Below are 16,982 nucleotides of genomic sequence, written 5' to 3' on the forward strand. Positions count from 1 at the left end.
GTGAACACCATTAGAAATTGTACAGAGGGGTTTTTCTCAAAAAGAGTAGTTCTTTATGATAACCAAATATTAAGAAATATATGAACCCAGTTTGCAACTCCAGTTATAGAAAAATGAAAAGAAAATGAAGCCATTTATTATTATCTTTTTCTTAAATTTAATATTTTTATTAAGATTAGTTTGTTCCCTTAACACTATCAGAGTACTCAATGCAGTTCAGCTTGGGCAGCAGCTGGACAGTTCCCATTTTTGGGAATTTCGGGGTAGAAAGTGTCAACTCAGGCAGACCTCAGTTTACATACATAGAATAGTACAGCACAGTACAGGCCCTTCAGCCCACAATATTATGCTGACCCTTGAAACCTGCCTCCCATATAACTCCCCCACCTTATGGATCTCAAGAGAGTGCGTATGTTGAATGCCTAAGAGATAACTTTTTACAACAATTTGTTGTTGAGCCTACTAGGGGATCAGCTATACTGGATTGGGTGTTATGTAATGAACCCGAGGTGATTACGGAGCTTAGGGTAAAAAAGAAACACTTAGGAACCAGTGATCATAATATGATTTTATTCAACTTGAAATTTGATAGGGAAAAGTAAAGTCTGATGTAGTAGTATTTCAGGGGAGTAAAGGAAATTACAGTGGTATGAGAGAGGAGTTGGCCAAAGTAAATTGGAAGGAGCTGCTGGCAGGGATGTCAGCAGAGAAGCAACGGCCTGCATTTCTAGGAAAAATGAGGAAGGTGCAGGACTTATGTATTCCAAAAAAGAAGAAATACTCAAATGGTATAATAGTATAACCGTGGCTGACAAGGGAAGTCAAAGCTATTGTAAAAGCAAAAGAAAGGGCATACAACAAAGCAATAATTTGTGGGAAGATAGAGGACTCACTCTTCCTTCAGTTAGTCCTGACGAAGGGTCTCGGCCTGAAACATCCACTGCACCTCTTCCTAGAGATGCTGCCTGGCCTGCTGCGTTCACCAGCAACTTTGATGTGTGTTGCTTGAATTTCCAGCATCTGCAGAATTCCTGTTGTTTGCGTTTAAAAAGACCTAAGGGTAACTTAAGTTACCCAGACCAGATGAACTGCACCCTAGGGTTCTGAAAGAGGTAGTGCTAGAGATTGTGGAGGCTTTAGTAATGAGCTTTTAAAAATCATTGGACTTTCGCGTGGTGCTAGAGGACTGGGAAATTGCAAATGTCACTACACTGTTTACAAAAGGAGGAAGGCGGCAGAAAGGAAAGTACAGGTCAGTTAGCCTGACCTCAGTGGTTGGGAAGGTTTTGGAGTCAATTGTTAAGGATGAGGTTATGGAGTACTTGGTGACACAGGACAAGATAGGACAAAGTTAGCATAATTTCCTTAAGGGAAAATCTTGTCTAGCAAACCTGTTGGAATTCTTTGAGGAAATTTCAAGTAGGATAGATGAAGGGTATGAAATGGATGTTGTTCATTTGGACTTACAGAAGGCCTTTGACAAGGTGCCACACATGAGGCTGCTTACCAAGTTAAGAGCCCATGGTATTATAGGAAAGTTACTGGCATGGTTAGAGCATTGGCTGATTAGTAGGAGGCAGCAAGTGGAAATAAAAGGATCCTTTTCTTGTTGGCTGCCAGTGACTAGTGGTGTTCTACAGGGGTCGGTGTTGGGACCACTTCTTTTTATGCTGTATATAAATGATTTAGATGATGGAATAGATGGCTTCGTTCCCAAGTTTGCAGATGATACGAAGATTGGTGAAGGGGCAGGTAATGTTGAGGAAACTGGTAGGATGCAGAAGGACTTCGATTAGGAGAATGGGCAAGAAAATGGCAAATGAAATACAAAGTTGGAAAAAGCATGGGCATGCACTTTGGGAGTAGATATAAATGTGTGGACTATTTTCTAAAAAAGGATAAAATCCAGGAATCTGAGATGCAGTGGAACTTGGGAGTTTTTGAGCAGAACATGCTGAAGGTTAACTTGCAGGTTGAGTTGGTGGTGAGGAAGGCAAATGCCATATTAGCATTCAATTCAATCAGTCTGGAATACAAGAGCAAGGATGTGATGCTGAGGCTTTATAAAGCACTGGTGAGGCATCACCTTGAGTATTGTGAACAGCTTTGGACCCCCATACGAGGAACATTTGATGGCTGTGGTCTGTACTTGCTGCAATTCAGAAGGATGGGGGGGGGGGATCTCATTGAAACCTTTCGAATGCTGAAAGGCTTATAGATGTGGAAAGGATGATTCCCATGATGGGAGAGTCTAGGACAAGAGGGCACAGCCGCAGGATAGAAGGGCATCCTTTCAAAACAGAGATGTGGTAAAATTTCTTTAACCAAAGGGTGATGAATTTGTGGAATTTGTTGCCGCACGCAGCTGTGGAGTGCAGGTCGCTGGGTGTATTTAAGGCAGAGATTGATAGGCTCTTGACTGGACATGGCATCAAAGGTTACGTGGAGAAGGCCAGGAACTGGGGTTGAGGAGGAAATCTGAAAAAAGGATCAGCCATGATTGAATGGTGGAACAGACTTGATGGGCCAGACGGCCTAATTCTGCTCCTATATCTTATGGTCAATATTGAGAGGCTGTTGCATCATTTACACAAAGCCATCATTGGCAACAAAGGTGAATCATTCCACTTATTTACATCCCAGCATGCACTGTTCCTAATGAAAACGCTAGAAACATTCGGTTTGGCAGGCAGCAGCTGTGGAAAGTTAATCAGCGTCAAGTAGTTGGAACTGGGAAAGAGTGAAACCTAGTCTGAGCAGGTACGAAGTTAGATAGGATTCAGAGTTGGGGGGCGTTTGTCTGTGACCAGTGGTGCTCCACAGGGATTGCTATGGTGATCTCCGTTGCTTGTGAAATAGATAGCTGGACAAAAACATACATGGACTGATCACTTCATTTGTAGAAGTCACATATATTGGCAGAGTTGTGGTGAGTGAGGAAGGGTAGAGACCAGTTGGAAATCTGAGCAGAGAAACGGCATGGCATTTAATCTGGCCAGCTCTGAGGTGTGGGAATTTGAGAGGTCCAATGTAAGAGTAAAGTACTTCGTAGGTGGCAGCTCCCTTGGGAAACCAGATATATAGAGCAGGGGCTGCAACCTGGAGCTCCCAGATCCCTTGTTTACTGGTATTGGCCCATGGCATAAAAAGGTTGGGAACCCCTAATATATAGGATCTTTGGGAGGAAATCCAAAACTTCCAGAAGGGGGCAACACAGAAAACAGGCTGCTAAAGGCAGCTTATGGTCTGGATGCCTTTATCGGTTGGGCCGCTGGGTGGAAAAGTTGACTGGTCAGGTTGCAGCCACATAAATCCTTGTTGAGGCCATATCTGCACAACTGCATCCAGTTCTGCTTTCCACATTGCAGGAAGAATGTGGAAGTTTTGAAGGGGACCCAGAAGAGATTCACCGGCACACTTCCAACTTCCCACTCACTTTTGCTACATTATATGCCCTTTCCTTGGCTTTTATGTAGTCAGCTTCCTTTGTCAGCCACAGTTGCTTAGCCCTGCCATTTGAGAACTATTTCTTCTGTGGGACATACCTATCCTGTGCCTTGTGAATATTCCCAGAGACTTCAGCCACCTCTGCTTTGTTGTCATCCCCACCAGTTGACTCCTCCAATCCACCTCGGCAAGCTACTCCCCCTTTATTCCATTGTGATACAGATACATGTGACTTAGGCTTTTCCCTCTCAAACTGCAGAATGAATTCAATCATCTTATGATCACTGTCTCCTAAGGGTTCCTTTGCATTAATCTCCCTAATCAGATCTGGGTTATTACACAACACCCAATCTAAGATACCCCTTCCCCTGATCGGCTCAAACACAAGCTGCTCTAAGTAGCCATCTTATAGGCATTCAGCAAATTCCCTCCCTTGCAATCTGCCACCAACCTGGTTTTCCCAATGCCCTTGCATATTGAAGTATCCCATTACAATTCTGACATTACCCTTATTAAATGCCTTTTCCAGCTCCCTTTGCAACCTCTTGGCTATTATTTGGAGGCCTATATTTGATTCCCATAATGCTTTTTTCACCCCTGCAGTTTCTGTACTCCACCCACAAAGATTCAGCATTCTCTGTCCCTATATCACCTCCTTCTAAAGATTTAATTCTATCTCTTACCAATGGAGCCACACCAGCACCTATACCTTGGGGAAAACAAAGAAACATAAAAAAAACTACAACACAATACAGGCCCTTCGGCCCACAAGGCTGTGCTGAACATTTCATTACCTTAAAACTACCTAGGCTTACCCATAGCCCTCTATTTTTCTCAGCTCCATGTATCCATCCAGGAGTCTCTTAAAAGACCCTATTGTTTCCGCCTCCACCACCGCCACCGGCAGCCCATTCCCTGCACTCACCACTCTCTGCGTAAAAAACTTACCCCTGACATCTCCTCTGTACCTACTTCCAAGCACCTTAAAACTACGCCCTCTCGTGCTTACCATTTCAGCCCTGGGAAAAAGCCTCTGACTATCCACATGATCAATGCCTCTCATCCTCTTGTACACCTCTCATCCTCCGTCGCTCCAAGGAGAAAAGGCCGAGTTCACTCAACCTATTCTCATAAGGCATGCTCCCCAGTCCAGGCAACATACTTGTAAATCTCCTCTGCACCCTTTCTATGTTTTCCACGTCCTTACTGCAGTGAGGTGAACAGAACAGAGCACAGTACTTCAAGTGGGGTCTGACCAGGGTCCTATATAGCTGCAACATTACCTCTCGGCTCTTAAAATCAGTCCCATGACTGACGAAGGCCAATGCACCGTATGCCTTCTTAACCACAGAGTCAACCTGCGTAGCAGACTTGAGTGTCCTATGGACTCAAACCCCAAGATCCCTCTGATCCTCCACACTGCCAAGAGTCTTCACATTAATGCTATTCTCTGCCATCATAATTGACCTACCAAAATGAACCACCTCACATTTATCTGGGTTGAACTCCATTTGCCACTTTTCAGCCCAGTTTTGCATCCTATCAATGTCCCGCTGCAATCTCTGACACCCCCACCCTAACCTTTGTGTCATCAGCAAATTAACTAACCCATCCCTCCACTTTCTCATCCAGGTCATTTCTAAAAATCACGAAGAGTAGGGGTCCAGAACAGATCCGAGGCACACCACCGGTCACCGGCCTCCATGAAGAATATGACCTGTCTACAACCACTCTTTGTCTTTTGTGGGCAAGGCAGTCCTGGATCCACAAAGCAATGTCCCCTTGGATCCCATGCCTCCTTACTTTCACAATAAGCCTTACATGGAGTAACTTATCAAATGCCTTGCTGAAATCCATATACACTGCATCGACAGCTCTTCCTTCATCAATGTGTTTAGTCACATCCTCAGAAAATTCAATCAGGCTCGTAAGACATGACCTGCTTTTGACAAAGCCATGCTTGACTATTCCTAATCATATTATGCCTCTCCAAATCTTCATAAATCCTGCCTCTCAGGATCTTCTCCATCAACTTACCAACCGATAAAGTAAGACACCCTGGTCTATAATTACCTGGGCTATCCTTACTCACTTTCTTGAGTAAGGGAAAAACATCTGCAACCCTCCAATCTTCCGGAACCTCTCTCGTCCTCACTGATGATGCAAAGATCATCGCCAGAGGCTCAGCAATGTCCTCGCTCACTTCCCACAGTAGCTTGGGGTACATCCCGTCCGGTCCCAGTGACATATCCAACTTGATGCTTTCCAAAAGCTCCAGCACATCCTCTTCCTTAATATCTACATGCTCAAACATTTCAGTCCGCTGCAAGTCATCCCTATAATCGCCAAGATCAATTTCCGTAGTGAATACTGAAGCAAAGTACTCATTAAGTACTTCTGCCATCTCCTCCAGTTCCATACACACTTTTTCAGTGTCATCAATTTCACACTTGATTGGTCCTATTCTCTCACGATTTATCCTCTTGCTCTTCACATACTTGAAGAATGCCTTGGGGTTTTCCTTCATCCTGTCCAACAAGACCTCCTTATGGCCCCTTCTGGTTAGCCTAATTTCATACTTAAGCTCTTTCCTGCTAGCCTTATAATCTTATCATGTGCTTCTAAGTACCCTAAAACCACATCTTTCACAATTGACTCCAACATCTTCCCAACCACTGAGTTCAGACTAACTGATCTATCACTTACTTTTTTCTGCCTCTCTCTCTTTCTTCTTGAAGACTGGGGTACCATTTGCAATTTTCCAGTCTTCCAAAACCATTTCTTGAAAGATCAAGGATTCAGGGGAGAAGGAAGGAGATTGGGACTGAGAGGGAAAATGGATCAGTCATGATGAAATGGCAGAGCTGGCTCAATGGGCCAAATGGCCTCACTCTGCTCCAGTATCTTATGGTCTTTAGGTGACAGATAGAAGCTTTGAAGGAGTTTCACAAACAATTATCTTAACATACAGCGTATTGGATGCCTGGAATGCACTACCAGGGAACACACAGGACGCAGATATGGCAACAATGTTTAACAAGCACTTAGTAAGATATATGAACAGGCATATACTTAGGATTACTGACTATGCTCTGCCAGATGGGAGTGTTTTCAATTGGCAATGTGATTGGCACAGATTTCAGCACGGAAGGGTCTGTCTCTGCTGTGCTGTTCTGTTTTTTAACGTCCAAATCTAAACTAAGAAAAGAAATCCTAGAAGTACCGAACAGGTCAAGCCACATAAGATGGGATGAATGTGGATCAAATGGAAATGGCTGATCAAAGGCCAGTGTAGAATCTCAGAACCAGAACCAGAATCAGATTTAATATCACTGGCATGTGTCCTCAAATTTGTTAACTTTGCGGCAGCAGTTCAATACAATAGATAATGTCGAAATTTAGAAAAAAAACTGTGAATTACACTATATATAAATAAAATAGTTAAATGAAATAAGAAATGCAAAAATAGGAAAATGAAAGTTGTGAGTTAGTATTCATGGCATCAATATCCATTCAGAAATTGGATGGCAGAGGGGAAGAAGGCATTCCTGAATCGTTGAGTGTGTGTTTTCAGGCTTCTGTACCTTTGTCCTTAAGGTAGCAATGAAAACAAGGCATGAGACCACACCTGGAGTATTGTGTGCAGTTTTGGTCCCCTAATCTGAGGAAAGACATCCTTGCCATAGAGGGAGTACAAAGAAGGTTCACCAGATTGATTCCTGGGATGGCAGGACTTTCATATGAAGAAAGACTGGATGAACTGGGCTTGTACTCGTTGGAATTTAGAAGATTGAGGGGGGATCTGATTGAAACGTATAAGATCCTAAAGGGATTGGACAGGTTAGATGCAGGAAGATTGTTCCCGATGTTGGGGAAGTCCAAAACGAGGGGCCACAGTTTGAGGACAGAGGGGAAGCCTTTTAGGACCGAAATTAGGAAAAACTCCTTCACACAGAGAGTGGTGAATCTGTGGAATTCTCTGCCACAGGAAGCAGTTGAGGCCAGTTCATTGGCTATATTTAAGAGGGAGTTAGATATGGCCCTTGTGGCTACGGGGGTCAGGGGGTATGGAGGGAAGGCTGGGGCGGGGTTCTGAGTTGGATGATCAGCCATGATCATAATAAATGGCGGTGCAGGCTCAAAGGGCCGAATGGCCTACTCCTGCACCTATTTTCTATGTTTCTATGACCTGGGTGATGGGGGCCCTTAACGGTGGATGCCGGCCTTCTGAGTCATCGCTCATTGATGATGTCCTGGATACTAAGAGGGCCACTGCTTATGATGGAGTTGTGGGGCAAAGAGCCAGTTTCATTGTTGTAAACCTCGATGACTCCTCCATTCACTAGGATATTATAAATTTTGGATGGATTTGATCCATTTCCTCCATTTTCATTCCCTTTTTCTTTCACTGATTCAGAAATGAACACCACAGGCTCGTCGACAAATCTGAGCTGCCGCGATTTACGTAACCCCACTGTGATCAAAGTGCCCATTCCTCTCTTATACTCCATGGCCTTCATCGGAGGACTCCTGCTGAACATATTGGCTGCCTGGATCTTCTGCTATGTTCCAAATAAGTCCAGCTTTGTGATTTACCTCAAGAACACTGTGGCAGCTGACCTGCTGATGGTAGTTACACTTCCATTTAAAATCCTCTCTGATACATCGTTTGGGACCTGGCAGTTGAAAGCCATTGTGTGTCGTTACACAGCTGTTGTGTTCTACAGCAGCATGTATGTCAGTATAATATTCCTTGGCCTGATTAGCCTCGACCGGTATCTTAAGATTGTTCAGCCTCAAAAAAATCTCTTCATGCAGAAAGTAACGGTTGCCAAGGTGATCAGTGTGGGCTGCTGGGCTTTTATAATGAGCTTTGCTCTGCCAAGTGTCATTTTGACCAACAAGGCCCCCACACCCAAAACGGCAGGTGCCTGCATGAAGTTGAAAAGTGACATCGGGCGTATTTGGCACAAGATTATAATTATCAAATGCCAAGTTATTTTTTGGACTGTTTTTCTCCTTCTCACTCTGTGTTATTTAGCCATTTTAAAGAAATTATATTGGTCCAAACAGAAATTTCAGAAGGACTCTGTCACTGTGGTAAAGAGAGCAAACCGTAACATTTTCAGTATCCTGGCTGTCTTCTTCATCTGCTTTGTGCCGTACCAATTTATCAGGATCCCGTACGACAAGTACCGATTGGCCAATGAAAACTGTGTAACAAGTAACAATCTGTACTATGCAAAGGAGTTCACACTGCTCCTGTGTGCATTCAACATTTGCCTCGATCCAGTCATCTACTTCCTCCTGTGCAAGGCCTTCACCAGACAGCTGTGCAGAAAGTTGAGAGCGGGGAGAAGTCGGAAAATCAAAATCAGTGAAGGGAGGAACAGGCCGCAGTCAAGCAACACCTCCATTCAAACCACTGGTTGCAGTAAAGTGTTAGCTGAACAGACCAATTCCAATACTGCCCAGCTCACCTTCGACACAAAGGAACCTATGGAGATGAACCTACCACAGGACTCATCAGAAGTTTGAATGCTACACTTCTCAGGATGAACACCAATATCATGAAATTTCTGTCACTTCCTCAAATGCACATTTGGAGAATTTTTCCTCCAAAATTCCTCTGGCAATAACTCATCATTTCTTTCCTGTATTAATTCCTCCCATATTTCAAATAATGATGGAGAAAGGTACAAGTCAGTAGATCACCATCTATCGTTAAATAAACAATACCATTTGTTGGCACCAAAATGTACTCCTGTTTGCCATTGAGGGGAAAGTGCCCCCCAGCAACTTCACCGACAGGTCTTTACAACAGAAAGCAAAGTGATTTGATAATTTTACACATCATTAATCCAATGTCAGATACCACCAAAAGGTCAGAATGAAAAAGGAACAAGGAATTCGGTCCATTAGCACTTTTTCATAATTCACTGATCTGATCTTGGCCTGACCTGAATTTCCAAGTGGTGATACAATATGGAATCTGGACTTTCTGGCTGACTGCTCCTTGCCAAACAAGATTTCCATCTCACCTAGTCCCATTTGCCAGTGCTTGGCTCATATGAAAATCTTTCCAATCCACATATCTGTCTAAGTACCTACTAAATGTCATTGATGTACCTGACTCATTCTATATAACAACCATGCTCTGGGTGAAAAAATTGCCCTCATGTTCTTATTAACTGTCGGCCCTCTCAACTTAATCTATGCTGTCCAGCCCTTGCTTCAATAACCCTGAGAAAAGCATTGTATGCATTGATCCTAATAATGTCCCTCATCTCAATAGGATCACTCCTCCTTCACCTGCAGTATTGAAAAGACCTTTCTGGACAACTAAATACCCTCACGTCTCAGCAACATCCTCGTAATTACCTTCTACACACTTTCTCGCCTCAAAACTATTTTTCCATTAAAACAGAGTGGCACAGTAGCATAATGGTTAGTATAACAACACGACATTGCCTGTGACCTGGTTTCCATTCCTGTTGCTGTCTGTAAGGAGTTTGTACGTTCTCCCTGTGACTGTGTGGGTTTCCTCATCGTGCTCAGAGTCCATCCAAAGATGTACAGGTTAGCGAGTTAATTGGACACATTGGTGTAATTGAGTAGTGTGGGCTTATGATCCAGAAGAGTCTGCACTGTGCTCTATCTCTAAAGAAAAATGAACACAATACTTCAAACATGGCATCACTGGTCTTTTACGTCAGTTTCAAAGTTGAAAAAGTTCAAAGCAAATTTATTATTAAAGTACATATATGTCTCCATATGCTACCGTGAGATTCATTGTCTTGTGGGCATTCACAGTAGATACAAAGAAACAGCAGAATCAATGAAAAAGACACACACAGCAAAGATGGTCAAATAGCCACTGTGCAAAAGACAATGTGACCAAAAGACCAAGTTATCAGAAGATTGATGCTGATAAGAGACAGAGAGAGAAACATTCCAAATGTTAATGAGAGACCAGAGAGATTAACAAAAAGAGACACAGTTCCGAGTATTGTCAGACCGGTTGCTTTGAACCTGAACTGTTTGAAGTTTGATGGACAGGCGATACCCCAGCAGGGGGATAAAAGGAACAGGTTCGCTAAGGCAAGGGACACACCACAACACCACGAGATAACGAGACCCTGGAAGTGCGTTGTGCCCCCCGCCCCACAAGTTGGTGAAAGTTTTGGAGGTCTGGTCGCGGGACCGACCATAGACGCACAGGGTGGAAAGGTACGATCGATCAGGAACCTGGTGTGTCTGTCTGCCCTTGCCTGGGTGCTGGGTTCACCGCAGAAGAACGATCGTATCCGGAACGGAGGGGTCACAGTTGGTGACCTCAGAAGACATTACAAAGGGCTCGCCTGAAAGCTAACTGCGAGGAGTATCAAAGGTCTGTTTGAATCTGATTTGAATATCAGCATTCGCTCTTTCTCTCTCTCTCTCTCTCTCCAATGGCACAACAGTGATTGCCGCGAACTGAACTAAACTGAACTGAACTCTGCGTCACTTGAGACTGATCATTTTACCCCTAGACTGCGATAGAGCTTGATTGATCCTATTATCCTAGTTCTGTGTACATGTGTGTTTCATCATTGCTAACCTGTTGCATTTATATCCTTATGATTAGAGTACTGCGTTACTTATTTCTTTAATAAAACTTTCTTAGTTCCAGTAATCCAGACTCCAACTAAGTGGTCCATTTCTGCTGGTTTGGCAACCTAGTTACGGGGTACGTAACATAAGTGGGGTTCTCGTCAGCGATTTTGAACGCTAAATTTGGGACTGGGTAAATTGATTGGGTTAAAATTCCCAAAAGAAAGAAAAGGCAAACAGCAGAAATGGAGGCTGAGGAATTTCTACAGGTGCTGACCTTGGAGGCATTAGAGGATGCCAGGAAGGCAGAATTGGCAGCTGTGGCCAAATGGTTGAATCTTTTTACAGGGAAGTCGACAAAGAGGAGAGAGGAGATGCACAGAGCTATCATAGAGCATTATGTGTCTAAAGGTGTCTTTCCCCAAGGGGAGCTGGAGGTGATATCTATTGGAAAGCCTTGTGGAGACGCAGTACAGGTGCAGATTGAAAAATTGAGACTCGAGCACGAGTTCCGGGTAAGGCAGCTAGAGCACAAAGAGAAACAGTTAGAACGACAAAGAGAAGAGAGGCAGTTGGAGCGAGAAGAGAGGCAGTTGGAGAAACAGAGGGAAAGGGAATTTGAGCTGGAGAGGTTAAAGATGACGGCAGCGCAGGGGCCCATGCCGAACCAAGGTGGAGGGTCCAGGGCGACCCAGGAGGTTAGGCCGGTTCCCCCATTTGACGAGACCGATGTTGATGGTACTTTCTCCATTTTGAAAAAGTTGCTGCAAGTCAGGACTGGCCGAGAGATAAGTGGGCTGTTTTGCTTCAGAGTGTACTTAAAGGAAAAGCCCAAGAAGCTTACTCAGCTTTGTCCGCAGAAGATGCCCAGAGGTATGAGGTGGTGAAAGAGGCCATACTCAGGACTTATGAGTTGGTCCCGGAGGCATACCGGCAGAGGTTCCGGAATGCGAGGAAGCAGTGGGGCCACACGTATTTAGAGTTTGCCCGTGAGCTGCAGACATATTGTGAGCGTTGGTGTGTCTCGAAAGGGGTCAGTGGGGATTATGACAGACTGCTACAGCTCATCCTGATTGAGCAGTTTAAAGGTTGTGTCCCTGAAGGTATGAGACCCTACCTAGATGAGAAAGAGGCAGACACTTTAGCCACAACTGCTAAGTTAGCAGATGAGTACGCTTTGACACATAAAACGAAGTTCGCCCTGAGTAAAGGCTACCAGAAGGGTAGTCAGGACGGCGGGGAGAGTCCGCCAGAAAAGCCAGAAAGTAAGCCGGGGACTAGTGAGAAGGATAAGGTAGACCGGGAGCAGTTTGGTAGGAAGTCTCCTGAGGTCGTATGCTATAATTGTGGGAAAGCCGGACACTTTGCGTCCAGGTGCTTTGCCCCAAAGAAGGAGACGGGGAAAGGAAAAACGGCAGTTCCGACTGGCTGTATTGAGCTGGTAAACAAACCGCTAGGAGAGAAGAGGTCTGATAAAGTTCAGGAAGAGCGCGAGAGGTTTATCTCGCCGGATTGGTGTCGGTGAAGGAGGGGTTAAAGCCAGTTCGAGTGCGGATCTGGAGAGACACTGGAGCTTGTCAGTCATTGATATTAAAGAGTGTGTTAGACTTTAGTTCAGAGACCCAGACTGGGGAGGTCAGGGTCATAAAAGGCATTGGAAAAGGACTGAAGCAGTACCTTTGCACCAGATACACCTAAAAAGCGACTTGGTCTCTGGACCGGTCACGATCGGGGTGAGGCCCGAACTACCGATGAAAGACGTGGAGGTCTTACTTGGTAATGACCTCGCCGGCGGAGAGGTGTACCCAGCAGTAAGATTGACAAGCCAGCCTGCCAGCATTGAGGCCCCCCCCATGGACTCACAGATTTATCCCATTTGCTCAGTGACTCGGCGTGTGTCCAGAAAGGCTGCCGAGGCTGATATAGATTTAGCTGAGACGTTTCTACCAGCCTTGTACCGGGGGGGGGGTTAGAAAGTGAAAAGAAGGAGTGTAGTGAAACAGGAGGAAGTGAGGGAGTTGAGGCAGACTTAGCATTAGCAAGGAAGGACTTTATACAGGCACAGGAGCGAGACAAGGAGCTGATGGTTTTGGCGGAGACAGCTCTCTCTGAAGCAGAATTAAAAAGGGAGCCAGTGGGCTATTATGTGAAGGAGGGAGTACTAATGAGGAAATGGAGACCCCGCACCATGCCCGCAGATGAGGAATGGGGAGTTGTACACCAGGTGGTAGTGCCGAAAATTTATAGGGGCGAGATTTTTAACCTGGCCCACAAGGTACCCCTCGGTGGACATTTTGGGGTGAGGAAGACAGTCGGTAGAATCATGAAAGAGTTTTACTGGCCAAACAGGAGGAAGAATGTTATTGACTATTGTAGACGTGAGTTAACACAGTTAGAGGCTTTTGATATGCCACGATAGGCGAACAAACCTAGTCAGTGTTATCGCGAAAGTTAATGAGGCTAGGGTGCCACTTGATAAGGGGAGGACCCATTTTGAAAAGATAAGTGTGGTGCCGACCAGATGGGAGAACTCTATTGTGTTGACCAACTTTGCTGATGAGTTCTCTCACTTAACCCCCGAACAAAGCAAGCTGCCGCCAAAGCTAATTAAACAGCACGCACACGTATGTCCCAATGTCCCGAGGCGATGCAAAGAGCCGGGACATGGTATTGTTGTCACATCAGGTCAGCCTAGTGAGCAACACCCCTATAGGATGATTAATTCAGTGACAAAAGGGCTAAAGAACGCAGAAGCGTATATTGGCGATGTAGAGGTCTGGAGTGACACGTGGGAGGAGCACAGTGTGGCACTGTTTAAACGGCTGTTAGAAGCCAGCCTGACAGTGAACCTCGCAAAAAGTGAATTTGGCCACGCAAAGGTCACTTATATGAGATTTGTGGTAGGACAGGGGCAGCTGGCTCCAATGCAAGCTAAGGTGCGGGCTATCTCTGAAGTCCCCACCCCAACAGACAAGAGAGCCCTGAGAAGGTTCTTGGAGATGGTGGGGTACTATTGGAAGTTTTGCAAAAAAAAAACTTTGCGGATATTACCCACCCTCTTACTAAGCCCTTGCCAAAGAATGCTAAGTTGGTGTGGGACGACCCTTGTTATCTGTGTCCGGGACCAAAACCACAGAGAAGTTACACTGATCACAACTCATTAGTGTTTTTGGCCACTATGAAGTTTGCTAAGTTGGAGCCAGGTCTTAGAGGATTATTAAAATAACACATATAAAAGGAATGGAAAATGTGATTGCTGACTGTCTGTCAAGGTGTTGACAACTTAAAGTTCTCTGTATTAGCCAAATAGCTGATGAACATATATATTTGTGTGTATGTAATAGTGTATTCATGCCTATAATTTTTACCCAAGTAAAAATCCTTCGAAGAGTAGGGGTGTGACCAAAAGACCAAGTTATCAGAAGATTGATGCTGGTAAGAGAGACAGAGAGAGAAACATTCCAAATGTTAATGAGAGATGAGAGAGATTAACGAAAAGAGACACAGTTCCGAGTATTGTCAGACCGGTTGCTTTGAACCTGAACTGTTTGAAGTTTGATGGACAGGCGATACCCCAGCAGGGGGATAAAAGGAACAGTTTCACTAAGGCAAGGGACACACCACAACACCACGAGATAACGAGACCCTGGAAGTGCGTTGTGCCCCCCCCCCACAAGTTGGCGGAAGTTTTGGAGGTCTGAATGCGGGACCGACCATAGACGCACATGGTGGAAAGGTACGAACGGTGGGAACCTGGTGTGTGTGTCCGCCCTTGCCTGGGTGCCGGGTTCACCGCAGAAGAATGATCGTATCCGGAACGGAGGGATCACAGTCGGTGACCTCAGAAGACATTACAAAGGGCTCGCCTGAAAGCTAACTGCGAGGAATATCAAAGGTCTGTTTGAATCCGATTTGAATATCATCATTCGCTCGCTCTCTCTCCCCCCCCCCAACGGCACAACAACGATTACTGCGAACTGAACTAAACTGAACTGAACTCTGTGTCACTTGAGACTGATCATTTTACCCCTAGACTGCGATAGAGCTTGATTGATCCTATTATCCTAGTTCTGTGTACATGTGTGTTTTATCATTGCTAACCTGTTGCATTTATATCCTTATGATTAGAGTACTGTGTTACTTATTTCTTTAATAAAACTTTCTTAGTTCCAGTAATCCAGACTCCAACTAAGTGGTCCATTTCTGCTGGTTTGGCAACCCAGTTACGGGGTATGTTACGACAACAAACTGCAAATACAAAAAAGGAAAACAAATAATAATAAATAAATAAACAATGAATATTGAGAAAATTTGCTGAAGGGTCCTTGAAAATGAGGCCACAGGTAGTGGGAACAAGTGATGGGGCAAGTGAAGTTGAGTGAAGTTATCCCCTCTGGTGTAAGACCCTGATGGTTGAGAGGTAATAACCGTTCCTCAATCTAGTGCTGAGAGTTCTGAGGCTCCTTTACTGACTTCCTTATGGCAGTAATAAGAAGAGAGCAAGTCCTGCTCCTTGTAGATGTACTCAAACCTGGATCTATTGAATCCTCTCTTTTCAGTCCAGTAATTTATTAAATGATCCAAGATAACGCTTTTGTCTGACTGGGGAAGTTAAGAAATTAAGAGACTCTGACACGTGAACTGAGGCGGAGCTGCAGAGGGCATGGCACACACTTCAGCACAATATGAGCTCATTTAGCTTGAAGAGCATGAAAACTATGAAGGAAATCATGACTCTGATGTTTCAGTGCAAAACAGAAGGAGAGGAGCAAGATGGACAAACCCAACAATACTAGATACACATGCAGAAGGAGAAGAAGTCTGTAAATTTCAATACAACTGCATTAAGGTAGGAAGACTGCATGAAGTCTTTGATATTCAGTGAACACCATTAGAAATTGTACAGAGGTGTTTTTCTCAAAAAAAGTAGTTCTATACGATAACCAAGTATTAAGAAATATATGAACCCAGTTTACAACTCCAGTTATAGAGAAATGAAAAGAAAATGAAGCCATTTATTTTTATCTTTTTCTTAAATTTAATATTTTTATTGAGCTTAGTTTGTTCCCTCAGCACTATCAGAGTATTCAAAGCAGTCCATCTAGGGCAGCAGCTGGACAGTTCCCATTTTCAGGAATCTCAGGGTAGAAAGTGTCAAGTCAGGCAGACCTCAGTTTACATACATAGAATAGTATAGCACAGTACAGGCCCTTCAGCCCACAATGTTGTACTGACCCTTAAACCCTGCCTCCCATATAACCCCCCACATTAAATTCCTCCATATACCTGTATAGTAGTCTCTTAAATTTCACTAGTGTATCTGCCTCCACCACTGACTCAGGCAGTGCATTCCATGCACCAACCACTCCCTGAGTAAAAAACCTTCCTCTAATATCCCCCTTGAACTTCCCACCCCTTACCTCAAAAGCCATGTCCTCTTGTATTGAGCAGTGGTGCCCTGCAGAAGAGGCACTGGCTGTCCACTCTATCTATTCCTCTTAATATCTTATACACCTCTATCATGTCTCCTCTCATTCTCCTTCTCTCCAAAGAGTAAAGCCCTAGCTCCCTTAATCTCTGATCATAATGCATACTCTCTAAACCAGGCAGCATCCTGGTAAATCTCCTCTGTACCCTTTCCAATGCTTCTACATCCTTCCTATAGTGAGACGACCAGAACTGGACACAGTACTCCAAGCGTGGCCTAACCAGAGTTTTATAGAGCTGCACCATTACCTCGCGACTCTTAAACTCTATCCCTTGACTTATGAATGCTAACACCCCATAAGCTTTCTTAACTACCCTATCTACCTGTGAGGCAACTTTCAGAGATCTGTGGACATGTATCCCCAGAACCCTCTGCTCCTCCACACTACCAAGTATCCTGCCACTTACTTTGTACTCTGCCTTGGAGTTTGTCCTTCCAAAGTGTACCACCTCAC

The 16,982-nt window shown here is 44.5% G+C and overlaps 2 protein-coding genes and 1 pseudogene across 7 annotated transcripts in view; 2 read left to right on the top strand and 1 right to left on the bottom strand.

Moving 5' to 3' along the window:
* LOC140196181 (mediator of RNA polymerase II transcription subunit 12-like protein) overlaps nucleotides 1-16,982 on the bottom strand; it is a 720,072-nt gene that overhangs the window by 312,439 nt on the left and 390,651 nt on the right. The gene's annotated exons all lie outside the window — the stretch shown is intronic.
* LOC140196185 (P2Y purinoceptor 14-like) overlaps nucleotides 1-16,982 on the top strand; it is a 66,146-nt gene that overhangs the window by 46,103 nt on the left and 3,061 nt on the right. For all 3 annotated transcript variants that reach the window (XM_072254961.1, XM_072254959.1, XM_072254962.1), the window contains exon 2: nucleotides 7,865-15,889. In XM_072254961.1, the coding sequence (XP_072111062.1) occupies nucleotides 7,867-8,985 (1,119 nt within the window). In that variant the 5' untranslated portion in view covers nucleotides 7,865-7,866 and the 3' untranslated portion in view covers nucleotides 8,986-15,889. The remainder of the gene's footprint in view (nucleotides 1-7,864; nucleotides 15,890-16,982) is intronic.
* The window catches only part of LOC140196184 (P2Y purinoceptor 14-like), a 44,673-nt pseudogene that overhangs the window by 16,505 nt on the left and 11,186 nt on the right, over nucleotides 1-16,982 (top strand).

Source organism: Mobula birostris, chromosome 4, assembly GCF_030028105.1.
Source record: "Mobula birostris isolate sMobBir1 chromosome 4, sMobBir1.hap1, whole genome shotgun sequence".
NCBI classification, from domain to species: domain Eukaryota; kingdom Metazoa; phylum Chordata; class Chondrichthyes; order Myliobatiformes; family Myliobatidae; genus Mobula; species Mobula birostris.